Source organism: Octopus sinensis, linkage group LG14, assembly GCF_006345805.1.
Source record: "Octopus sinensis linkage group LG14, ASM634580v1, whole genome shotgun sequence".
Lineage (NCBI taxonomy): Eukaryota > Metazoa > Mollusca > Cephalopoda > Octopoda > Octopodidae > Octopus > Octopus sinensis.
Window position 1 is genome coordinate 60,473,039 of NC_043010.1, and position 27,987 is coordinate 60,501,025.

Here is a 27,987-nt window from a genome sequence, read left to right on the forward strand (position 1 = left end):
AAATTATTCTCACTCTGCTGGCATTTGTGCTAAGAAATATTTAATATCATCATCATCATCGTTTAACGTCCATTTTCCATGCTCTGATGTTTAATGAAGTTTAACATTCAACAATAAAATCGTTATCATTTAACATCCATCTTCTATGCTGGCATGTGTTGGATGGTTTGACAGGAGCTGGCAAGGTGGAGGGCTGTACCAGGCTCCATTGTCTTCTTTGGATTGTTTCCATAGCTGGATGACCTTCCTAATGCCAACCACTTCACAGTGTAGTGACTGCTTTTTATGTGGTACCAGTACTGGTGTTTTCTATATGGCACTGGCACCAGCAGGGTTGCCAAGTAACTTGCAAGATGAAGACTTCTCTGCTGGGAGAGGGAGTAGACCATAGGAAGTGGCTTTGTACCAGGTAAGAGTGTTAGAAATAGGTGTCTTACTGCAAGATTCTTGGCTACACCAGTAGGAAAGGAGAGGAAGAAGAGATAGAAAGATAGTCAATCAGACAAAAAAGAGTATGTTAGGTATGTGAAGGCATGGAGAGTGTGGATATGCTTGTGAGGGAGAGAGAAGAGGGCCTGTAATGAGTAGTGATCGTAGATGGTGGGATTGGGAGATGTTAGAAAGATTGGTTGTTGGGGAGTTTTAACTGAGGACAGATTGTGTGTGTGTAAGAGAGGAGTATGGCCTGCCATCTTCTCAAACACAGCAAATCATCAGAAGGTTCAATCCCTTGTCATCTCTCTGTGAGGCTCATCATCTGAAGGTCATTTCTCACCACTTCATCGCACGTCTTCTTAACTATAGCTTTTCATCATTAAGAGAGACATGCTTCATTTCTAAGCTACAAATCTCAAATATCAATTAAGTGGTCAACAAGTTCATTTCACAACTATGTGGTTTAGGATTTGATTCTACTGCACTGCACATTGGGCAAGTGCTTTTTACCATGACCTCTGGTCTACGAAAACCAGTGAATGAAATTTAGAAAACAGAAACACTTAGTCTCTCAAAGACACTGTTCATATTTCCAAATGGTGGACTTCATCCATATTCCAGTTTAACACCACCACCGCTTGGATTTTGAGTGTTTTTAGCAGATTCCACTCAGTTGCAAGCATTCAGGCCAACTCTTTGGTTGGATAAGTTTTTCCTATCACATGGAAGTGATGGAAGCCTTATAACAGTTATAGGTGATGCTCATTTTTCTCTAATAAAAAAGCAACAAAATGTAAATTTTCATTTTTGCATCCCATAAAATTCTATAAGATTAAAGAAACTAAGATGAAAAGTACAGTTGATGTTCCAAATATTAAAAAAACAACTTAGAATTAAAATGTATGAAAAAGGGTGCAGTAGTTCAAGCTTTTGGTATAAGGGTGAGCAGTTAGCAGGATTTATTAGATCAGGTTGGATAGTGCTGAAATAAATATATTTTAGAATTAATGAATAAAAATTTTTCAAAACATGTATTACATACAATTTAAACAGTAACTATATTTGTTTAGGAAAAGTGCAACTACAATCTATACTGATGAAAAAACTGTACCTCAAAGTATACACCACAGTAAAAAGTAATTTCTTTAGGTTGCCACCATATATTGGGTTGTCCGGAGAGTTTGTGACTATTTTTAAAGGAAAGAAAAAGGTCAATAAATACTTGCCATTACATTTTTAATCAACCAAATATGAACCATTTTGTTGCAGAATGCGTCTCCATCTTTCCTTTAACTTGAAAGTACCCTCTTCCCAGAATTGAGGTGGTTTCATGCCAAAGAATTCATCAAGGTATCTTTTTACATCATCCAAGGAATTGAAATTTTTACCATTAAGACTATTCTGCAGAGACCTGAATATGTGGAAATCTGAGGGAGCAATATCTGGTAAATATGGAGGGTGGGGTAACACATCCCAGCCGAGCTGCAGCAATTTTTATCTAGTTCCCAAAGCATCAAGTGCCAAAAATGAACTTTCTTATCTTCCATTTTAAAGGGTTACTGAATTAACACAGGTTATAGGAACATAAATCTTCTTCCATGAGAAGATAGCTTATACTGTGCTCTAAATGGAAGGGTAGTCAAATCCTATTTTATGGACTCAACCATGTTCTAAAATAAGTCGAAAGGTAAGGTACTATAAATCGGCACAAACTTTCCGGACAACCCAATAAAATAAAGGTGAGTAATAATATCCATATGTGTGTATGTTTTTATAAATTTGAGTGTGTATGTAGATATTTATGTATATATACATGCACACATACACATATAAACATACATATATACAAACACAAAATGCTGCATTGCAGGGCTATCTCTGTGTGGGTAACAAGCAGTATTATCTGCAAAAAGTAACTCATGAACAGGTTGTTTCAGTGTTTTGGTGTGAGCTTACATGTGCCTCCGGTTGAAGAGATATTGGGTGTAGATGCCATCTACATCATTATGGTCTTCTGAAGCATCTTGCTGAAGATGGGGAAAAAGGTTGGCATGAGAACACAGTCTTCCTTCATACTGTTGCCACAAGGGAAGGGCTAGGAGAGGTTTTTGCTACACCTGACCTGATGGGGAATACCATAGAAGTGGTACAAGAACGCTAAAGAAATCCCTCAATACCATGTGTCTGTTCTTGATGAAGACTATGGAGCATGGCATCTAACTGACCTCCTTTGAAAACGTATGCAGGACCATCCTTGCAAACAAAAGAAAAAGGAATGAAAAGACAAGGATACGACAACCAACTCTGATCAGCCTACCTTCCTATACAACCATTTCCATTCGTCTTGTGCATCAGCAAGCCTGCAGTAGACATGAACATCACTGTAAACCTTTGCTAGCTAAGACAAACATATATGCATAAATACATGTACACTCACAATATATATATATATGTATATATATAAGCAATTAAGTGGATAAATTAATTGCTTCTATACCTGTTCAACCTGTGTAACAATCTCCTGTAAAGACATTGGAGTCTAAGTTTGAATATTACTGTCTTCTATGCAGAGAATATCTGGATCTCATCTGTGAACTCACAATCATCATTTAACGTCTGCTTTCCATGCTAGCATGGGTTGGACGATTTTGATTGAGGATTGACGAACCAGATGGCTGCACCAGGCTCCAGTCTTGATCTGGCAGAGTTTCTACAGCTGGATGCCCTTCCTAACGCCAACCACTCCGAGAGTATAGTGAGTGCTTTTACATGCCACCAGCACAAGGGCCAGTCAGCGGTACTGGCAATGGCTATGCTCAAGTGGTGTTTTTTACATGCCACCTTGCACAGGAGTCAGTCCAGTGGCACTGGCAACGACCTCGCTCTAATGTTTTGTTCACATGCCACCGGCACAAGTGCCAGTAGGGCGATGCAGATAACGGTCATGCTCTAATTGCTGAGTCACTATCAGAATTAGAGGAGAATTTTCAGGTGTGGAAACAAGGATTAGAATCAAAGGGCTTTAGAGTCAACCTAGCTAAAACCAAAGTCTTAATAAGTAGGAAGGCAGTCAAACCATAAATCCCTTCAGGTAGATGGCCCTGCTCAATCTGTAGAAAAGGCGTAGGTAGAAACTCTATAAGATGTACCCAGCGTAAGCTATGGACACATAAGAGGTGCAGCAATATCAAAAGGAATAACAAGAAAGATGAACTGAAGGCTAGGATTATGGCAGCATTCACCAACTTAAACATGGAGACTGTCCAGAAGAGTTGCAGGAGATTCCGAAGTCATCTTGAGGCCATGGTTGAAGCTAATGGCGATTTTATTGAATAAATTTATTCTTTAGTATTTCAAGATATCTTAATGTAATTTTGGTAAATATATCTGTTAAAATGAGATGTCAGTGTTATTTTCATTTTTGTGTAGTTTAGATGAGTTTATTCACTGGGCCCTGTACATACCTACATAAGTGTGTACACACACACATATATACATATGCACACATATATATATATGAACACATGCATATATATATATATATGCACACATGCATATATATATATGCACATATGCACATATATATATATACATGTACACATACATACATACACAGCCACAATATGCATACACGTACACACATTCATATGCACGTACATGTACAAGCATGCATATATATATATATATATATATATATATATATAAACACATACATACATAATATTCATACACATATATATAAAAGTTAAATCCATATACAATGTATAACTCCTAGTATGCAAACCAACCTTAGTGTAAACATACTGGTTGATTTAGACTGGTTCATTCAAGCCATTCAGCCAACCAAATGAAAAGCTGTCATACATGAATATTCACTTTTTGTATTACTTGGAAAAAGAATAGTGGTGGGGGGAGGCATACGAAAAATAACAAAAAAGAAAACTTTTATCTTGAAAAGTATGACTGAGGAGAGGGGGTACAAAATTTTTTCCTCTAAAAGTACGGATTACAAGTGTTTCAAAATGTGGTAAACTACAACAGGACGAACAATAATGTAAAAGGAAAATTATATAATTTTAGCGGTCGCTGATGTCCGAAAGGCATGTTGAGAGAAGTGGGGCTTTTGGAAAAAAAAATTTTTTTTTTCATTTTTCATTTGTTAGGCCTTTCCCTAAGACTGTTAAAATTGGAAATCTGGAGAAAGCAAAAAAACTCCGATTGAGACAAGACAGCTATTCCGAAAATCCTCTTCACGGGAATTTCACATTTATAGTCATTGCAGCGTTACAAAGGAAATTGTTGTAAACACACGTAAATTTTCAGATCAAATATGTATAAACATGACATAAGTATTAAAATATCCATTTTATGAACATTTTCTAAAATTATTCTAAGGATAATGTAAAATTTGAAACATAACAACATAAAGTAGACGAACTTGCATTGACAACAGAACATTATATTTATTGACTGCTTATATTGCGCGTAAGTGTATATGTACGTGTGACTGTTTGTGTTAGTATGCACGCATGGATGATTCTGTGTGTTAGCATGCAAGTGTAACCGATGTTTTTTGTGTGATTGTGTCTGTGACAATGTGTGAACGTTTTGTAATACTGGCGGCAAAAATGTTGCAAGGGACATAACTTGTCGCGCACCTGAACTGCTTTATTCAAAATAGTAAAGTTTGTGTTGTTTTATAATCCACGAGGTATAAGTTACAACTGCCGTTAGAGGCTACCCCTTTCCGAGAGAGGTATTAAAGTATTTTCGTCTTATAAGGTGAAATGTCAGCATTTTCGTTTTCCCATGACATACGAACTTCTCCAAATTAACGAATTTCATTATTTAAATTTTGCCGATTCAGACCAACACCAGTTTTCGCGGACTGAGGCTTTTTATTGTTACAAAAGGTGAGAAGTTTTAAACTCTATCTTTAAAGCATGCTGCATATATTTTGATATGTGGTGCAGCCATGAACAGGGATCGATTTTTATCGGCTACAGTTGCAGAAAATTCAAGGTTTTGTGCTTGTTTGAAAAAAAAAAAAAAAATCAATGGGTGGGGTGGGGGTTCAAAATGAGGTGCTTTACTGCATTTTTGACTGAGACAATATATCTTTTACAAAAGTGAAACTATACGTTCGGCAACTTCTGTAAAACATTTTTATTTCTTGATTTTCTTTTACATACATACACAGACCTATAAATATATACAAATATACATACACGCTGGCACACATGCATACACAAATATACATACATGCACATAAACATAAGCCATTCGTGAAAACAAAACGTATATTTATGTATGTATGTATGAGTGTGCGTGAAAATGAAAGACAATGAGCGTGTGCGACCGTCTTTTTCACTCTTCAGTTGCAAAACAGAAACAGTAAAGAAAAAAAAATTTACGAAAGTTGCTGAACGTATAGTTGTACTTTCTCGAGACCAATACCGATTGATTGCCTTAAAAATTATATCAGCAAAATAAATAGCCTTCCCTAAATGCATTAAAAGCATTATAAAATAATTTGATCACTATTTCAGAAAATTATCGCCGTCCTTTCATATGAAAGACCAATTTAGCTGGGGCAAAATGATTAAGCCAAGATTAGGTACATTTTCCTCATCAATTTTCCAGAATTACATTTGAAAAGTGACTTATACACATCAATATCCATCCTTTATGACAAAAATTAGAACTGCAACAAAACTTGGCTGAGGTAAAGAATGTGTACACCACCCGTTTTCGGTGTTTTTTTTTCTCCGGATTTCTGTTTTCGATATAGGAGAATACGATTTTGCCTAAAAATCACGTTTTCAAAATTTTAATTTCCTCCATCCTCCTGCCAATTCATCTTTTTTTTAAAAATCACGTAGAAAAGTACAGAGATTACGATTCTTTCTTTTTTTTTTCTTTTACTTGTTTCAGTCATTTGACTGCGGCCATGCAGGAGCACCGCCTTTAGTCGAGCAAATCGACCCCTAGACTTATTCTTTGTAAGCCCAGTACTTATTCTATCGATCTCTTTTGCCGAACCGCTAAGTTACGGGGACCTAAACACACCAACATCGGTTGTCAAGCGATGTTGGGGGGACAAACACACACACATATATACATACATATACACATATACGACGGGCTTTTTTCAGTTTCCGTCTACCAAATCCATTCACAAGGCCTTGGTCGGCCCGAGGCTATAGTAGAAGACACTTGCCCAAGGTGCCACGCAGTGGAACTGAACCCGGAACCATGTGGTTAGTAAGCAAGCTACTTACCACACAGCCACACCTGTGCCTAAACCTGGAAAGATTTTTTTTTAACTTTTAATTTTCCTTTAAGAAACATTCAATATCCCTTTTACCTACCCACCACCAAAAACGGGTGGTGTACACATTCTTTACCTCCTCCTCAAAATTTAAAATATCTAGGTCAAATGAAAGAGGCTCGTGGAAAAATAGCACATGAAATTAATGAAACTGAACTAAAAAAAAAAAAAGCTCAAAATAAAATATCTTCTATAGCTTCTTCATGATATATTTACACAGAAATGAAGTCACTGAAATTAGGCATTACTCATTCTACCCCATTTTTAGACATCACTTTTGAAACTTGAAAATTATCAAATTAGACATTAGTGTGGAAAAAAAATTGACTTAGAATCTCATTGAAAAAAGGATATTAATTGTTTAACACCAAAAATTATCCAAATATTTTATTAGTAACCTCAATTACAATCAGGTCAAACTGAGGAAAATTTTCTTGAAAAGAAAAAAATACCTGTCATCTATGTTCAACCTAACTTCACTTCAGCAGCTACTATATTGACCAATTTCTATTCCTTAAGATGATGCAACAGTAAAAAATATAGATGGCATTACTTACAATGTAATGATTTCAAACAGGTAGGGAAAAAAAAATAACGAGAAATCTGAAGTTACTCATTTTGTACCCTCTGTAATTTAAGGTTTGGCATACCTGCACAAGTAATTCAATTTCGTCATAACTTTCAGAAAAATGGCTATTTTTAAATGAAATTTCTACTAATATGCATCAGATAGCTTAAACCCTGATTATATTGAAATTTGATGTGAAAAGGAAAAAAATTCTGTGGGTGGGGAGAGGGTTTCAGAAAATTCACCTGAGATGGCTGGGTACTTTTTTCTGAAATTTTTCTACAAATACCTTTCAGAGTGTTATGATAACAATTATATTGGAATTTAATATGGAAAAATAAATGGTGAACATGCACACACACTCACATACTGACACACATCACAATTTTTTTCTAGCTCACGCTCTTAACCACAACGCCATATGCCCACAGGCATATGGCATAGTGGTTAAGAGCATGGGCTACTAACCCCAAGATTCCAAGTTCGATTCCAGGCAGTGACCTGAGTAATAATAATAATAATAATAATAACAACAACAACATCGAAAAACACCTTAGGAATGAGAATCCATGTTCGAAAATTTCCCAAGACACCTGATGAAGGCTGGTGGGTATATCAGCCAAAACATGTTGACAACAAACAAGATGAGGACAACTATCTGTCAAATTTAAATAATGTACATAATTTCTCATCTCTTAAATATAGAACTGTAGTAATAATTGCATTAACAAACAGATTATTGTCAACTTACTAAAACCTAAGATTGAACCATGTTTAGAATTCATTAAATTTAACACTGTTTCAATGCAGCCATTCATCTATCTGCAAATAGCTCCATTCTTTATAGAAGTGTCTTTAAAAGGTAAAGAAAATAACTATTCCAAATTAAAGAGTAATTCAAAACAATAGTCTTTTGTTTCCTTTTTAAATGCAACAGATGTATTGCCTGTCAGGCAAACATTTTTCTTAATGCCAAACACTTTTACCACCAGATACATCAAGGTTTGGTAAACACACACAATAATTTAGTTGTTGAATCTACTGAAAAGACCAAAACCCCAATAAATTGCACAATGTATGAACAAAAATAAATTTCCTACTTTTCAAATGATAGGATTGTTATGACTAACACTTTTCATCATAGTTTTTTGGCTATAATTGATCTAATACTAAACAACACAAACATTTCTTTAAACATGGTGAGGAGAAAACTTCTGAAGGGCTGTGATATTTGCTTGATATAGCAATAAATCTCATCCTGTCGTCTTAGATTAGTAAAATATTAAAAGTGCCATTTGTGTAAATGTTGGTGTATCACATATGTTAGTGCATGTTCATATTTTTCACACATAATTTTACTTTTTTAATGTGATTTATTATACACATCACCCTCTTAGAATTGAGGCTTTGTTGTAGCCAAGAATCCAATCTCATTGGCAGTGTTGTGTTAGTTTGATTCGTCTCTCTACTTATATCAGGAATCACTTTGTACTCCATCTCTGCTTATCCATGTCAGGGATCATATTTTTGTAAAGATCTTTTAGCTCCAGTTTGTATTGTTATTTGTATGTGTAGTCTTGCATACTATAGAGAGTGCCTGCTATGGAGGATGAAGAGCAACATCTAAGTTCAGTTTTCAACCTTAATTGTATGTGTATGTATACATATAAACTAACATCAGATACATACACGGGATTGATATATTCCTACAGATGATACTAAAATGATAAGGCAATTTAATACCTCCATTAAAGCAGACGATATTAAAACAATATGGAAATTTAATATTTCTATTAAAGCAGATGGTATTGAAACAATATGGAAATTTAATATTTCCTTGGGAACAGACGATACAAAACAATGAAGCAATTTAATATTTTCATTAAAGCAGACAATAGTAACAGAATATGGAAATTTAATATCTCCATTAAAGGAAACGATATTAAAACAATTTAATATTTCCATTAAAGGAAACGATATTAAAACAATTTAATATTTCCATTAATGTAGACGATACTAAAACAATGTAGCAATTTATTATTTTCATTAAAGCAGACGATACTAAATCATACGGCAATTTAATATTTCCATGAAAGCAGACGATACTAAAACAATGTTGCAATTTAAAATTTCCATGAAAGCAGACGATATTAAAACAATTTAATATTTCCATTAAAGGAAACGATATTAAAACAATATAAAAATTTAATATTTCCATTAAAGGAAATGGTATTAAAACAATTCGATATTTCCATTAAAGCAGACGATACTAAAACAAAATGGCCATTTAATATTTCCATTAAAACAGACAACAATAAAACAATGTAGCAATTTGATATTTCCATTAAAGGAAACGATACCAAAACAATATAAAAATTTAATATTTCCATTAGAGCAGACGACAATAAAACTGCTCCAAAGTTGGCAATGGAAGTACTTCGAATTTTTTAAGCAACATTATTTAAACACCGTTAATGAAATGTTAGTAAAAAAAGAAGAAAGGAAACAAAGAACTTATGGAGCTTCTCTGAATTTCTTTTTAGCATTTTATAAAGACTTTTTTTTTTTCGATTTATGAATAAAACTTTTTTTGATTATCAAACTATGAAATATTAACAAGTTTTCTTTTTAGCAATTAATAAAGAATCCTCCCTTTTTTGTTTTATAAAAAAGGATTATCAAGCATTGTTAGAAATTCACAAAATATCAGTCAAAACTCATAAGGTATATCAGAAATTAATATCATTACTCACTCTTTGCCTTTACATGTAAATATCCATATTGAAAACATTTTCCTAAATTAATTTTGCAACAATATAAAATTAGAAATCAAAGGAGACGAATTTTACGATCTTTCATCGACGGCGAAGAGCGTCTGCTGAGGGAACGCAGACGACGAATGTTGCAGGGGAGATGACTCTTGAGTTCTTAAAATTCCACATCGTTTTCAAAATATTAATATCACTGGTCAACAGCCAATTTTCAGCGGGGATCTTTTATGGTGTTTTATATGTAGTTTTGTCCGCAGATTTCAAAAATGTTATCGGTTTCCTTCTATCAGGCACAGTTTTTCTGATGAGATAAGAGAGGTATATAACTCCCATCAGCAGTATCGCTACACGTAAATGTCTTACACAGGTAAATTCTGACTATATCAAGGCATTGCAAGAACAGTCCTGATATATTTTGTCATGTCTGTGGTTCATTTACCATCAAAGCTCAGCAACGTGCCATCACAAGAATATCTGACAGTACTACTTTGGCTGCTCTCTCGGGGAACAAGATAAGAGTTGGGCCCCGCACATCATCTGCTCAGTTTGTTCAAATGGATGAAGAGATTGGCTAAATAAGAGGAAGAGAGCAAAGCCGGTTGCAATACCTATGATATGGAGAGAGCCAAAGGATCATTTCTTGGACTGTTATTTCTGCAATGTTAATGTATGTGGGTTTACTGTAAAGACCAAGCATAAGATTGTGTATCCCAACTTGGAATCAGCAAGAAGACCAGTACCACACAACGATGATGATCTTCCTATTTCAATACCACCAGAAAATGGCCTTCAGATGTCTGACGAAGATGTATTTCCTGAAGAAAATATTACTGCTGTCGAAGACACAGAAGTGGGTGCAGATTGAAAATGAAGACGTACCACAGAAATTTTCTCAAGGAGAGTTAAATGATTTAGTTAGATACTTGTCATTGTTGAAGGATAAAGCTGAACTATTAGCCTACAAGAAAAGTGTCTGCTTAAGAAAGATGTTTGTATTATTCATTTCAGGAAGAGAAATAGGGGTCGGACTTCACGCTTCTCTGTTGATAGACCACTTTGTTTCAGTAATGACACTGATGTGTTATTTCGCTGTTAGTTCAAAGAGCATGTTCCAGCTGAATGGCGCTTATTCATTGATTCATCTAAGAGAAGCCTCAGAGCAGTACTACTACACAACGGCAATAAGAAACTATCCATTCCCATAGGACATTCAGTGTACATGAAGGAGTGTTATGAATACATGCAAGTACTCTTCAATGCCATAAAGTATACAAATTGCAGCTGGAAAATATCTGGAGACTTGAAGGTGATTGGAATGTTGATGGGAATGCAATCTGGGTTCACCAAATATTGTAGTTTTTTATCCCTATAGGACAGTTGTGCAACTAACAAGCACTATGTGCAATCAGAGTGGCCTTTGCGAAAATCATATGAGCCAGGAGTTTCTAGTGTCCAGAGTAAGCAACTTTTAAACTCAGAAAATGTTCTTCTTCCCCCTCTTCACATAAAGCTTGGCCTCATGAAACAATTCGTGAAGACATTTGCCAGGAAAAGCTCTAAAGATTTTGAATATGTGAAGGCCAAATTTCCAAAAATCCCCAAGGCAAAACTGAAGGAGGGCATATTCATAGGTCTGCAGATAAAAGAACTCCTGAAGGACAACCACTTCCTCACAGAACTGGATGAGATTGAGCTTAGAGCCTGGGAATCCTTCAAATGGCTCTGTGAAAATTTCCCAGGCAACAAGAGATCTCTAGAATTTAGAAATGGAGTGAAATGTCTTCTAGACTCCTACGCTGCAATGGACTGTTGGATGTCGCTAAAAGTCCATTTCCTCGATTCACATCTGGACTTTTTTGCAGAGAACCTTGGAGCAGTGTCTGACGAACAAGGGGAACACTTTCCTCAATATATTACATCGATGGAACAACGATATCAAGGATTTTGGAATGCAGGAATGCTAACTGACTACTGTTGGATGTTATACGGGGATGAACCTGAGTTAAAACACAATAGAAAGTTCAAATCCCAAAGATTTTAAGTTTTGCATTTGAGTGTATTCTAACTTATTTATACACAATAATTTTAATTTTGTACAATAAAAAGCCATGAAATTATCGTAACTTGTATTTAATATACTTTATATAAACATGCTTTACGTATCCTATAAGTGAAAACAGCAGGTATCATTAACATGAAAATGTGACCTGATGGAGGAAATCGGACTTCAGATTCGTAAGCAGCATCAAAAATTAACCCAGAAAAGTCAATCATCAACTCTGATGATAAAAAAAATTTCCTTTTGTCTCTTAGCTCCAGTTTGTATTGTTATTTGATTGTGTAGTCTTGCATACTATAGAGAGTGCCTGCTATGGAGGATGAAGAGCAACATCTAAGTTCAGTTTTCAATGTATTTAGCAGAGGGTTTCGAGCGTTGGTACTTATCAAACTTATCAAGTTTGATAAGTACCAACGCCCGAAACCCTCTGCTAAATATTAATATTTTGAAAACGATGTGGAATTTTAAGAACTCAAGAGTCATCTCCCTTGCAACATTTGTCGTCTGCGTTCCGTCAGCAGACGCTCTTCGCCGTCGATGAAAGATCGTAAAATTCGTCTCCTTTGATTTCTAATTTTATATTGTTGCAAAATTAATTTAGGAAAATGTTTTCAATATGGATATTTACATGTAAAGGCAAAGAGTGAGTAATGATATTAATTTCTGATATATCTTACGAGTTTTGACTGATATTTTGTGAATTTCTAACAATGCTTGATAATCCTTTTTTATAAAAAAAAAAAAAGGGAGGATTCTTTATTAATTGCTAAAAAGAAAACTTGTTAATATTTCATAGTTTGATAATCAAAAAAAGTTTTATTCATAAATCGAAAAAAAAAAAAGTCTTTATAAAGTGCTAAAAAGAAATTCAGAGAAGCTCCATAAGTTCTTTGTTTCCTTTCTTCTTTTTTTACTAACATTTCATTAACGGTGTTTAAATAATGTTGCTTAAAAAATTCGAAGTACTTCCATTGCCAACTTTGGAGCAGTTTTATTGTCGTCTGCTCTAATGGAAATATTAAATTTTTATATTGTTTTGGTATCGTTTCCTTTAATGGAAATATCAAATTGCTACATTGTTTTATTGTTGTCTGTTTTAATGGAAATATTAAATGGCCATTTTGTTTTAGTATCGTCTGCTTTAATGGAAATATCGAATTGTTTTAATACCATTTCCTTTAATGGAAATATTAAATTTTTATATTGTTTTAATATCGTTTCCTTTAATGGAAATATTAAATTGTTTTAATATCGTCTGCTTTCATGGAAATTTTAAATTGCAACATTGTTTTAGTATCGTCTGCTTTCATGGAAATATTAAATTGCCGTATGATTTAGTATCGTCTGCTTTAATGAAAATAATAAATTGCTACATTGTTTTAGTATCGTCTACATTAATGGAAATATTAAATTGTTTTAATATCGTCTGCTTTCATGGAAATATTAAATTGCTACATTGTTTTAGTATCGTCTGCTTTAATGGAAATATTAAATTTCCATATTGTTTTAGTATCGTTTGCTTTAATGAAAATATTATATTGCTACATTGTTTTAGTATCGTCTGCTTTAATGGAAATATTAAATTTCCATATTCTGTTACTATCGTCTGCTTTAATGAAAATATTAAATTTCCATATTGTTTTAGTATCGTTTGCTTTAATGAAAATATTATATTGCTACATTGTTTTAGTATCGTCTGCTTTAATGGAAATATTAAATTTCCATATTGTTTTAGTATCGTCTGCTTTAATGAAAATATTAAATTGCAACATTGTTTTAATATCGTCTGCTTTAATGGAAATATTACATTTTTATATTGTTTCCATATTGTGTTACTATCGTCTGCTTTAATGAAAATAATAAATTTCCATATTGTTTTAATATCGTCTGCTTTAATGAAAATATTATATTGCTACATTGTTTTAGTATCGTCTGCTTTAATGGAAATATTAAATTTCCATATTGTTTTACTATCGTCTGCTTTAATGGAAATATTAAATTGCCATATTGTTTTAGTATCGTTTGCTTTAATGAAAATATTATATTGCTACATTGTTTTAGTATCGTCTGCTTTAATGGAAATATTAAATTTCCATATTGTTTTACTATCGTCTGCTTTAATGGAAATATTAAATTGCCATATTGTTTTAGTATCGTTTGCTTTAATAAAAATATTATATTGCTACATTGTTTTAGTATCGTCTGCTTTAATGGAAATATTAAATTTCCATATTGTTTTACTATCGTCTGCTTTAATGAAAATATTAAATTTCCATATTGTTTTAGTATCGTTTGCTTTAATGAAAATATTATATTGCTACATTGTTTTAGTATCGTCTGCTTTAATGGAAATATTAAATTTCCATATTGTTTTACTATCGTCTGCTTTAATGGAAATATTAAATTGCCATATTGTTTTAATATCATCTGCTTTAATGAAAATATTATATTGCTACATTGTTTTAGTATCGTTTGCTTTAATGGAAATATTAAATTTCCATATTGTTTTACTATCGTCTGCTTTAATGTAAATATTAAATTGCCATATTGTTTTAATATCATCTGCTTTAATGAAAATATTATATTGCTACATTGTTTTAGTATCGTCTGCTTTAATAAAAATATTAAATTGCTACATTAGTTCACTATCGTCTGCTTTAATGAAAATATTAAATTGCCATATTGTTTTAATATCATCTGCTTTAATGGAAATATTAAATCGCTACATTGTTTTAGTATCATCTGCTTTAATGAAAATATTATATTGCTATATTGTTTTACTATCGTCTGCTTTAATGAAAATATTAAATTGCCATATTGTTTTAATATCATCTGCTTTAATGAAAATATTAAATTTCCATATCGTTTTAATATCGTCTGCTTTCATGGAAATATTAAATTGCTACATTGTTTTAGTATCGTCTGCTTTAATGAAAATATTAAATTGCCATATCGTTTTAATATTGTCTGCTTTAATAGAAATATTAAATTTTCACAGCCTTTGACCATTCTTCCATATTAAATACACTTTGTTATTGCTATAAATATTCTTTTCATCCTCTCGTTTGTGATAAAAGTTTCTGTAACTCCAAAAGCACTGCTCCTAGAATTCAATGTATGTGTGAGGATGTAGACATTTCTGGTTTGGTCCCCACATGCACATTTAGCTTACCAGGATTGGTCAGACTAATTCTCTGATAGAAAAGCTTGAGGTATTTTGTTAATTGACTTTGTGGCAAGCATTTACTCAAACTTTCTACAATCAGCATTTCCAAAAAGTGTGCTCATCTTAAACAAGCTTTCATTACTGTAAAAAAATCATCTCTGGGTAGTCTAATGGCTATAATATTAACCATTAGACTGAGGAATCCACTAAAATATATGTGCGTGGGTGTGTATGAGTATTATGTGTATGTTTATGGTGCAGGCATAGCTGTGTGGTTGGAAGTTTACTTCCCCAACCTTTACATGTGGTTCCAGGTTCACTCCCGATATGTGGCACCTTGGGTAAGTGTCTTCTGCTATAGCCTTGGGCTGACCAAAGCCTTGTTAGTGGATTAGGTAGCTGGAAACTGAAAGAAGCCAGCCGTGTGTTTGTATCTATGTTTGTTTCCCACCACCTCTTGACAACTGGTGTTGGTGTATTTACATTTCTCTATCATAGCAGTTCAGCAAAAGAGACTAATAGATTAAGTACTAGGCTTAAAAAAGAAGACAATAAGTACTGGGGTTAGTTAGTTCAATTAAAATTCCACAAGGTGGTACCCCAGCATGGCCACAATCTAATGACTGAAACAAGTAAAAGAAAAAAATGTGTGTATATTATATATGACATGATTTAAAATTAAATGTTTAAATTTTCACTTTTATTGAATTAATCATTCCTAATGGTACTTTAATATCCCTCTGAACAACTTGCATGTCTATCCTTTCATATTAAACTCACTTTCACATTACTATTAATGAATATTTACCTAATCTGTAGATAAATACTTTTAAAAAATCACTCCCAGAACTCATTGCTCTGTATTAATAGAACGTATAACTCTCAATTAAATAATTCTCTTCATAAACGATGTCTGTGTTAGGATGATAGTTTATCATGTGAGTTACATTATATTCATCGTCTTCAGCATCATAATATAATATCCACTTCCCTATGCTTGTTGTGGCAAGTTATCTAAAGGCAGATGCCCTTCCTGTTTGCAACCTTTACCTATTTCCAAGCAAAGTAATATTTTCCTATAGCTAGATATTTTTTGTGAAAGACTGGAAATGAACATTTTATTTACAACCATCAGGTGGTGTCTAGACAAGGGTACTCACACATGCATACACTCACACACACACACACGCATATATGTGATATATATATATATATGGGCTTCTTTCAGTTTCCATCTACTAAATCCATTCACTAGGCTTTAGGTGTCCTGGGGCTATAGTACAAGAGTTAAAGACTCTTGCCTTGGGTTTCATTCAAAACCTAAGAATGAAACCCAAGGCAAGAGTCTTTAACTCTTGGGTTTCATTCTTAGGTTTTGAATGAAACCCAATACCACTATAGTCGGATAGTAAGTTTCTTAACCACTTAGCCATGTCTCTACCTCTTAATTATTATGCTTCTGAGATGTTTCAATCTTTAGTAAGGAATGCTAAATATTTCTAATTCACAAAATTTGATGTAGAAATTCATGCATTCTTCTGAGCTTTGTTTTCTTTCTTCAGAAACTCTACACCAAAAACAGACTGTACTGCACTGGCAATTACATTGGAACTTTATGCAGAAAATTTTAAGCAAAAGATAATAAAAGATTCTGTTCCAAAGAAGGGTATTTTAAATATTAATGTGTACATGTGTCAAATGTTAATAAAAATCAACTATAGTTTTCTAAACTATTAACATCTCGTAATAAAAAATATACAGGGTTTAGATATAACAAAATGGACAAAGAGTTCATATTTTAACTATAATTTATCCTTCAGTTTATTTCTAGCTTGTAGATAGAAATTTTAAAATAAATCATTTAGATTTGCTAGAGAATTTTTTGTACCTTCTTTATTAATGTTACAGTTCTTCAGATTATAGTGTCTGTCACAATTCACTGATCATTATTCTGTTTACTTTTTTAGCTTGTGGTGCAATAATTAATAATGATGTTGGACATAATGGGGATGTTACATTCTATTATTAGAAGACACTTTGACAAAGAAACATCTGTTGTATATCATGACCTGGAATCATCTCTGTTAAAGACTAAGAAACAGTTCTCTGTCAAAGTAACTGATGTCAATGATGTAGAACCACATTTTACCAAAGAGACATTCCAATTCCTCACCTATGAAAACCAGAAAGTTGATTTCCCTATTGGCTTCATCAATGCTACAGACCCTGATCTTGGAGATGGAGGCCAACTTACATATTCTATCATCAAGGAAAATAATAATGATAACATTCCTTTCCAACTGACAAAATATGGATTCATTTCTACATCACAATCAATAGATCGAGAAATGAAAGACATCTATAAGTTCAAGGTTTTAGTGAAAGATAATGGAACACCTTCTCTCAATGACACTGCCAATATTGTTATTGAGATTCTAGATAAAAATGATAATGCTCCGTATTTTACGTTTCCTAATAATGACCCTTACAATCTAGATGTCCACTACCATCCACACAGTAAGAAGGACATCACAATTCTGAAAGCATCTGACAAAGACACTGGAAACAATGCTTTCCTCACATATGGAATACTGAGATCCATCATCATCATCATTTCATGTCGGTTTTCCATGCTGGCATGGGTTGCACAGTTTGACAGGAGCTATCTGTTTTGGCTGGATTTCTACAGCTGGATGTCCTACTTAGTACCAACCACTTTACAGAGTGTGCTGGGTGCTGAACTTACACGCTGATGTGTTATATTTCTCAGACAATTTACCAAAATGTTTCAGAAACATATGAGCTGACCTTAGCAAGTGATGTAATAGCACTGCTAACACAATAGAACATGGTATTGACTTAAAAAAACATTTACTCTACTTTGTAATATATTGTGGTTGCATAACAAAATACCATGTTCTTAAAGTCTTTAATATTAGCTGGAGTTTATAGTGGTACTCCAGTTCAATCAGCAACAACTGCTATCATACTAACACTGTTTGTTAGTAATGTTACATCTTCAATGTTGACTGCTGTGCCATTCCAGTCTGGTCACGACCTGAATATGACTTGGATAATTATCATTGTAGCAGCAGCTGTAATAGTATCTGTGGCTATTGTAGTGTCCATAACACTGTGTGTTTTCAGATGTATTAATCACACAAATAACGCACCTACAACAGCAGAGAATCCCAACTTTCTCTCTCAGACTGAGATGAGACAATTGCAAGAAATGCAGAAGAGATATTTAACTGAAATCTTCAGACAATAGAGTTTAAAAGTCAGTTTTTTCTGGAGATGGAACAGACACCAGATGAGAGGAAATTCTGAACAACACAGAGGAGACTTCTCACCTGTTCCTCAGGTAAATATCATTTTATGTCTCTGATATCCTTTTGATTTTAAATGCAAAAGTATTTTAGTGATTATTCACACATGTTCAAATATTTATATAAATTATCAATTTTAGAAACTCATGTGTATGAGCAGTTTTATTCCTTTGCTTAAAATTTATTGTTTATCTGTGACTTTCTGAATTAATTATTCATTTTTGTTTAGTGATACTTAAACAGTTTCAATGCCTATTATAGAAATACAACACTTTTTATATAATGACTGTTTTATTAGGTAAGATCTAGATTTGTATCAATATAATTTTTTATCTTTTCTATAATCAACTGAGATATGTTTCTATCCATAGTCGAGAAGGTCACATCAGTTCCAACCTGTCTAACTACAACAGTGACACCTTAACATCCCAAAAGGACAGAGAAGCTAGCAAGAGTAATGGCAAGACTAAACCATATGATGAGATACCTGCAGAACCAGGTAACTTTTATCGAAACATAACATATAAATGTAATTGCCTTTATTACTGTAGGACAATATATAATGTTATGCTTAGTGTAATATAAGATCAATGTTTCTATCTTTATATATTGGAGTTGTTATATTGAAATGTAATTTGTGTTTGTATATTTGATATTTTGCAGAATATACCAATGACAATCCAGTGGCAGCCACAATACTAAAGGGACAGCAAATACAAGATACCTTTCTACAGCCAACATAGTAGATGTTCCATGACTATTGTTAAATGATTCTCTCACATACCAAATTTTATACAATACTTTATATTCATATAAAAATATCAACTTTATTTTTCTTTCACACATCACACAAAACATGCCTTTAATGTGATTTACATCTCTGATACATGAAATACTACAAATACCCTTCTGTATATTATCATTGATGACAGTATATTGGGCTCATTGTATGTTATATTTAAATTGCTAAGCTCCTGTTTTAGTGTAATTCTAATTTCTATATTTACTTCATCCATTTGTAGCATAAAACAACATAAAAGTTTTGCTATTATATCATTTAACTAATGATCTTAATCTCAAATGTTGTAATCTGGTAGAATGAATCACACACATGCATGCACACAGTTCACAGATTCAGATTCAAGTTATTATTTCTTTATTCTAGAATTAGAACGTGTAAATACAATATATTATAATAATGATACACAAAATTTAATGAATGAATTTTTAAAACTGTTTGTTTATGCAATTAAAACGTTTAATAAACATTGATTTGAATTTATTTTATTAGTTTTGTTATATCAGGAAATGATTAGAGTGTTGGATTTACTTTTGTTGCCCATTTTGTTCACATTATTATACAGTATTTCCTCTTCTTACCCTAAGTCTTAACAGTTCATGATGTTATAATAGTCTCAACCAAATACAGAATATTTTTCAGTATTTAAACTCTCATACAATCAGAATTATACTCTTAACACTAAATATCAGATTTGTTTTTTAGTAAGCCCTAAATACGTAATATGATAATGTGATCTTATGAAAATCATGAATCTACTTCAGTGTAAAGTGAGTTCTCTTGTTCGATGTGTTTGTGTGACACAGACACCATTGCAGTAATTTCCTATTGGATGAGAGAGATTTGCTATATTTCCTTCAATATTGAAAGTGAGGCTGATAGCTTTTTTCTTTGTTCATCATACACACAATTGTGTGTTGTGTGTGTGGAGGACATAGAGTTGTAACTAGCACACACCAGCATCTGGCTAACATCTCATACAAGCCCTGTCACACTATTATATCAGCAGTTACACAGGAACACCACCACTACAACAGCAGCAGCAGCTGCAGTAACACAGGAACACTACTACAACAGCAGCAGTACCACTATAATACCACTACAGCAGCAGCAGCAGTTAGAGTGGAACACTACAGCAGGATACACATCATCCATCACACACAACTACAGTGAAGGATTAAACAATGCAGGTAAGTCTCTCTCTCTCTCTCTCTCTCTTTCTCTTTAATATCTTTTCATATTCATTATAACATTTATATTATTTGTGTTTCTAATGAAAGACAGGGTAAGGCTAATATCTAAAATGTCTGCCATGTTATATGTGTATATGTGTATATATATATATAGGGATTGAGAAAGTAGAGGATAGAGACATCTAGCCATCACTTCCACCATTACCAACAGTAGCAGCAGCTGTTGTAATATCTCTGAAGTAAAGGCACATTTACAGAGCAGTTGTTGCTTGCAGGGCTCGTTTTGGTTGTAATAGTTTTATTTGATTGGTCATAAAATAATATATATGTAGAATTCTTGTGTAATTTGTTCAATAAATTTTCTGTGGTTCAATAAATATTCATTGATATCCAGTCGTACATAAGCTGTTAGGATATTTAACAGTGTATTTGCATCTTAGATATAATCTGCATAGATATAGATAGTATTTAGACAGTTTCTATGCAACAGCAATATCACGAAGTATCTTAAATCCTATTTCATTAAGAAAGAAACATTGTTAGATAATTTACAATCTAGATGATACAAAGTAACAACTGACACAATATCTGACTTTATTGTTTTAGTCATGAATACATGTTTAATTCTGTTTCTTTTTTTTTTTTTTTAATATAAGAATCTTATTCTTTCAGCAAATACTTTGTTGTGCATTATTCTAGGAGAACCATTGCCTTCTGTTTGTTACTAAACATTCAGAACTATTTTTCTTGTTTCCTGTTATTTCTTTGATTGTAATGGTATCCTTAATGTTCAATATTTTCTTTATACATTTCCTTTCTTTCTATTATGTGTCAGTGTTCTTTTTCACCTTCTTATATTGAAATTTAAAAAATAGTCATAATGTGAATTATATTATTGTATAATTATGGTTAATTTAATCTGTAAGATGATATCTATATTATTAGTGCTGTTCTGGTATAATCCTTTCTCATTGTACAGAAATTACATATGTTTTATCAATAGACTCACTGTGAAAATATAATACATGAATAAACCAGCAGTAGAAAGTTAAGAATGCCCAACTACTTTTACTTTTCTTAAAACTCATGAGAAATCACTTGCCATGTCTTTCACTTGCTATAATTAATGATATATCTTCTTAAAATATCCAAGCAAATTATTACTGGGATAAAGAAACTTACACAATATTACATAATGGTACAAAGTTGAAGGCCAACATTTAATAGGAAAACTTCAGACACAGCTTTGTTATAATTAAATAGGTATATAGAAATTGTGTATGTTTATGTGTGGGTCATATATATGAATTGCTTATGAGGGTGCAGATGTGCAATCAGGTGAAAAGTCAGTAATGAATAGAATGAAGAATTTAGTATGAAAGCAGATATCAACCAGGTTTCAGCTCTCTTATTTATTGTAATCTTCGAGTATATAACAAGTTTAAGGCCAGCTGTCCATAAGAATTCCTATGTACTGAAGGACTCACTCTTTTAGTTGAATGTGTTGTAGAATTTAGAGTGTAAATTCCAGTTGTAGAAGCAAAATCTAGAATCAAGAGGCTTGAAAGTAAACTTCATAGTCACTATAATATTAGTAGGTAGGTTACATTATATGGATTTCTTACCTATTCCTTTTCTGGTTATTGAACATTGCTGTTTCCACACCAACAGGAAAACAGCCATGTTCAATTTGCAGAGAAATAGTAGGTAGGAATTCCATATGATGCACTGAATGTAAATGATAGACACACAAGAAATGTAGTAGTATTACAAGTTGGCTAATGGAAAAAACAAACATTGCAGCAAATGCAAAGGCACTAAAACTGCACAGGAAGTTGATCCGTTCAAATTTTAGGAAGGATTTCTTGATATTGTTGATAGTTTTTGTTACATCAGGGGCCTAATTATCTATGGTGGTGGATCTGTTGAAGGTATAGTCGCCAGAGTAAAAGCTAATTGAAATAAAGTGATAGTATGTTGTCAACTTAATGTGACAGTCCCTTGAAAGGGAAGAATGCTACTGTTATTTAGCCCTAGGAAACACTGTTTCCTTTTGGACTAAATAACAATAGCATTCTTCCCTTTCATGGGACTGTCACATTAAGTTGACAACATACTATCACTTTATTGTGTTGCTACTGCATAAATCTCTCTGAGAGATTTAGAAATGCCTTATTTCTATTTTCAAAAATTAGTTGAAATAAGTTCAGGGAGTTATTAACTCTGCTCATAACAAAATGGTTCTCTCTGAGAATGAAAGGCAGATTGTATAATGCATGTGTACAAAATACAATGCTGCATGGTAGAGACACATGGAGCCTGAATACAGAGGATTTCTAAAAGCTAGAAAGAAACGAAGCTTGCTCCACTGGATTTGTAATGTTAAGTGCTTGAGCAGTAGAAAACAAATGGGGTAAAAGAAAAACTGAATGTAATAGAAATTAGATGTAGTATGCAAGAGAGTGTTGACTACTTGAAGTAGTTGGAATATGTTGAAGAGGAGACCCTGGAAGACATGGACCAAAGTGGTGATGACGAAACTCATAAAAGAAATGATTTTAAAAAATATGATGAATGATGACTCATGGTGGTGATGGCTGCATTTCGGTCACTTACCCAGTGTATTCTTGTTATGTTTCCATCTACCGCTATTTACATTACCCTTTCATCTATCACTCTATCTCCATGTCACCTGTATAACTATGAATAGTATTTCATGTGTCTGGATTTAACCCTTCCACCATCACTCCTTATCGCTCTTCTAACATAAGACCCTTTTTATTTAAGGGAATTTTTTCCGCAACTCCCATACTTTTCAAAAATTTATGTATTCAACAAGCTGATTTTAGTAACTAATAGCCAGTCATTTTCACAGTTTTATTTCACAACTGAATAATATATGTACCTGAATATGTTACTGAATACATCACATTAACCAAAGACCAAAATCACTTATTTAATAAGAAAGCTGATGCTGCTCTTGACGCAGGGGTAAGAATTTTAGATGCAAACACAGACACTTTTAAGCTTAAGTCATGTTTTAAAAATTGTCTAAAAAACTTGAACTCTTTCTGTAGATTTAGAAAGTATTTTGAAAATCTTAGTTTGTCTTGATCAGCCTTATTGTGATTAAATATGCATTTTACAATGCAGAATCCTCAAATTTAGGTCTTCGTTCAAGGTTCTCCTGCTTTACTTTAGCAGGTTCACAGGCTCCTTTGGATGCTAGGCTGGAAACCAATTTATAGCTTATTGCTGACAAAATAATTTTGAAATTCAAATCAAATACACATTTATGTATGTTAAACCTGAACTATATATTGCAAGAATGAATCACTTAGCAAAACTGTTTTTAGAAAAAATTTTGCTCACTGACATATATTTAATCTTACTTTGTCTCTGTTTGTAATTTTTACCTATTGTAATTCTAGAAATATCTCATAGGAGAGTAATGACGACCTACAGACATGAATGGAAATATCATTTACCTGGTGTGTTTGCTACAATTACGACAGTCTCTTGTACTGTCCATAGATATTACATACCATGTCAAGGAAGAAGGCAGTCCTCACACCTATATAGGAGACATTGCTGTTGACTCCAACTTATCATACCCTCTCACACATCAACAACACACTCTCATTACATTTACACAACTACAAAGGACAGTTGAAAGTGGTTCTCACTTATTTAATGTCACCAACTCAGGAAAACTATACACTACTCAAACACTGGATGCTGAGTCTCTGTGTACATACAACAAGGAATGTTCCAGAATTGTTAAAGTAGCAGTAAGGGAAAATAAAAGATTTCTGAAGATCCTGAAGGTGAAAATAATAATAGAAGACATCAATGATCATTCTCCAGAATTTTCTATTGATAAAATCACTGTTAAATATACTGAAGATAGTTTTAAAGGAACCAGAAGGATAATTCCATTTGCCATAGATAGGGATATAACCATCTTGAATTCCCAAATTTCATATAAAATAATGGCTAGTCAAAGAGATCCATTTTCTTTGTACATGAAAAAACAAAATGATGGTGCCTTCATACCTCAACTTATTCTTGAAGAAACATTAGACAGAGAAGTCAAAGACTCATATATGTTGACCCTGGAAGCTAAAGATGGAGGGAACCCTCCCAAAACAGCTACACTCAAGGTACACATATCTGTGACAGACGTCAATGATAACACACCTGTATTTTCACAGAAAGTCTACAATGTCTCTATAAGCAATTCACATCAAAGACATTTACCAATTCTTACTTTAAAAGCAACAGATAGAGATTCTGGACACAATGGAAAGATTTCTTACCATTTCAACCATAAAACTCCCATTCTGTTCCAGAAATATTTTTTATTAAAGAGAACTAATGGTGAGATATATTTAAAAGATAATTTTAGTTTTGGTGGAAAACATACATACAAATTATACATTGAAGCACAAGATGATGGGAGTCCCTCCCTAAGTTCTGTAACAATGGTACAGATTCACGTAATTAGTAACCAAAATTCTGCTCCCATGATAAATATAGATTTTGTATCTCCTTTATCAGAGAGTTCCACAGCAGTTTCAGAAGACAGTGAAGTAGATAGTTTTATAGCTTATGTTATGGTCACCGACAATGATAGTGGACCTAATGGTGAGGTTAGCTGTGATTTAAAACATGATAAATTTAAACTTGCCAAAATGGATTCTAAAGAATATAAAATAATTGTTAAGGGCCACCTTGACAGAGAAATAAGGGACCATTATAAAGTATCTGTTGTGTGTCGTGATATGGGGTCACCTCAACTAGAAAGTAAAAAATATTTCTCTGTCAAAGTAACTGATGTCAATGATGTAGAACCACATTTTACCAAAGAGACATTCCAATTCCTCACCTATGAAAACCAGAAAGTTGACTTCCCTATTGGCTTCATCAATGCTACAGACCCTGATCTTGGAGATGGAGGCCAACTTACATATTCTATCATCAGTGATAACAACAATGATAACATTCCTTTCCAACTGACAAAATATGGATTCATTTCTACATCACATCCAATAGATCGAGAAATGAAAGACATCTATAAGTTCAAGGTTTCAGTGAAAGATAATGGAACACCTTCTCTGAATGACACTGCCAATATTGTTATTGAGATTCTAGATAAAAATGATAATGCTCCGTATTTTACGTTTCCTAATAATGACCCTTACAATCTAGATGTCCACTACCATCCACACAGTAAGAAGGACATCACAATTCTGAGAGCATCTGACAAAGACACTGGAAACAATGCTTTCCTCACATATGGAATACTGAGATCCAATGATAAAAACCTGTTTACAGTGAACTCACACACTGGTGTGTTATCTTTCTCTCGCACAGTTTACCAAAATGATGCAGGAACATATGAGCTGCAGTTTATAGTGAAAGACGGTGGTACTCCAGTTCAATCAGCAACAACTGCTATCATACTAACACTGTTTGTTAGTAATGATACATCTCCAATGTTGACTGCTGTGCCATTCCAGTCTGGTCACGACCTGAATATGACTTGGGTAATTATCATTGTAGCAGCAGCTGTAATACTATCTGTGGCTATTGTAGTGTCCATAACACTGTGTGTTTTCAGATGTATTAATCACACAAATAACTCACCCACAACAGCAGAGAATCCCAACTTTCTCTCTCAGACTGAGATGAGACAATTACTGTATCAGACCAACAATCCTGTTGCAATAACGAGAAATGCAGAAGAGATATTTAACCGAAATCTTCAGACAATAAAATCTAAAAGTCAGTTTTTTCTGGAGATGGAACAGACACCAGATGAATGGAAATTCTCAACAACACAAAGGAGACTTCCACCTGTGCCTCAGGTAAATATTATTTTAAACAATTCTATGGCATATTTTTGAAACATTCATCAAAATATATTTGAAATCTCTTATTTTATATACATGTTATGTTCTTTATGCCTTCTCCATAAAACATAATGGCTCTTTCATATTTTTACAATTTACAGAATTCATAAATCTAAAATTTCCATATATTTCATTAAACTAGTATCTCTGTTTTGTTTATTGTCTACTCCAAGTTATTTTCATTAACTAAGACTGTCTTCAATTATACTGTTTCTGCTCATTTTAAAAGCATTCCTCTCTTGTGTCTTACCAGAAACATTCTAGAATACAAATATATATGTTTCTTCTTTTTAACATTATGCTTCACTCTGCTTTTTTTTCTAATCACCAGAGATGTGATTCAATCCATAGTCAAGGACGTCGTACCAGTTCCATCATGTCTTACAACAGTGACACCTTAACATCCCAAAAGGACAGAGAAGCTAGCAAGAGTAATGGCAAGACTAAACCATATGATGAGATACCTGCAGAACCAGGTAACTTTTATCAAAACATAACATATAAATGTAATTGCCTTTATTACTGTAGGACAATATATAATGTTATGCTTAGTGTAATACAAGATCAATGTTTCTATCTTTATATATTGGAGTTGTTATATTGAAATGTAATTTGTGTTTGTATATTTGATATTTTGCAGAATATACCAATGACAATCCAGTTGCAGCCACAATACTAAAGGGACAACAAATACAAGATACCTATCTACAGCCAACATAGTAGATGTTCCATGACTATTGTTAAATGATTCTCTCACACACCAAATCTTATACAATACTTTATATTCATATAAAAATATCAACTCTATGTTTCTTTCACACATCACACATAAAGGGCCTTGCAGGGCATCTATTATGACCCTTGATTTACATCTCTGATACATGAAATACTACAAATACCCTTCTCTATATTATCATTGATGACAGTATATTGGGCTCATTGTATGTTATATTTAATTTGCTAAGCTCCTGTTTTAGTGTAATTCTAATTTCTATATTTACATCATCCATTTGTAGCATAAAACAAAATAAAAGTTTTGCTATTATATCATTTAACTAACGATCTTAATCTGGAGGTTCTGCAGAATGTTGACATATCTTGTAGTATCCACACCATCTGAGAGGAGAGTAACAATAAATTTAGCATAATTTGAAGTAAAGTGAAATTTAAATGAAATATTATCAGATCTAGTGTTGAATTTCGATTTAGTAAATCTTAAGAATACTCCCCAAATTAAATACATTCCTACACTAAACACTTTTAGTTTGTCCATTAAAATGTAGCTATATGAATATTTCATATAAATAATAAAATACAATTTTTATGCAGCATTTTGCTTAATTTACATTTACTGTTGTCACCTAATAGCTGTTGTTTAGATTTCTTTTTGCCACGTTTGTAGCAACGATGTCTATTTCTTT

General features: G+C 33.1%; 1 protein-coding gene and 1 long non-coding RNA gene across 4 annotated transcripts; both read left to right on the plus strand.

Moving 5' to 3' along the window:
* Nucleotides 1-5,087: 5,087 nt before the first annotated feature.
* LOC118766094 (protocadherin beta-6-like) lies at nucleotides 5,088-27,592 on the plus strand. 3 transcript variants are annotated; one of them, XM_036509355.1, is made up of 5 exons: nucleotides 5,088-5,348; nucleotides 17,298-17,926; nucleotides 25,963-26,521; nucleotides 26,898-27,042; nucleotides 27,207-27,592. In XM_036509355.1, the coding sequence occupies exons 2-5, from the start codon at nucleotides 17,319-17,321 to the stop codon at nucleotides 27,284-27,286; spliced, it is 1,392 nt and encodes a 463-aa protein (XP_036365248.1). In that variant the 5' UTR covers nucleotides 5,088-5,348; nucleotides 17,298-17,318; the 3' UTR covers nucleotides 27,287-27,592. The 3 variants fall into 3 exon arrangements, with proteins under 3 accessions (XP_036365248.1, XP_036365246.1, XP_036365249.1); XM_036509353.1 differs by having other exon boundaries at nucleotides 5,089-5,348; nucleotides 17,298-17,911; nucleotides 25,948-26,521; nucleotides 27,207-27,591; XM_036509356.1 differs by lacking the exons at nucleotides 5,088-5,348; nucleotides 17,298-17,926 and having other exon boundaries at nucleotides 25,420-26,521; nucleotides 27,207-27,588.
* LOC118766105 lies at nucleotides 17,953-19,826 on the plus strand. Its single transcript, XR_005002031.1, has 3 exons — nucleotides 17,953-18,694; nucleotides 19,031-19,158; nucleotides 19,323-19,826. It is a non-coding gene; the product is annotated as an uncharacterized LOC118766105 (long non-coding RNA).
* Nucleotides 27,593-27,987: the final 395 nt, after the last annotated feature.

Excerpts from the sequence above, each read along its gene's own strand:
- LOC118766094 (XM_036509355.1), top strand. The coding sequence starts at position 17,319 with ATGATGTTGGACATAATGGGGATGTTACATTCTATTATTAGAAGACAC. Across the intron at positions 17,927-25,962 it reads CTCACATATGGAATACTGAG|ATCCAATGATAAAAACCTGT; the intron begins ATCCATCATCAT and ends TGGAATACTGAG. Across the intron at positions 27,043-27,206 it reads TGAGATACCTGCAGAACCAG|AATATACCAATGACAATCCA; the intron begins GTAACTTTTATC and ends GATATTTTGCAG.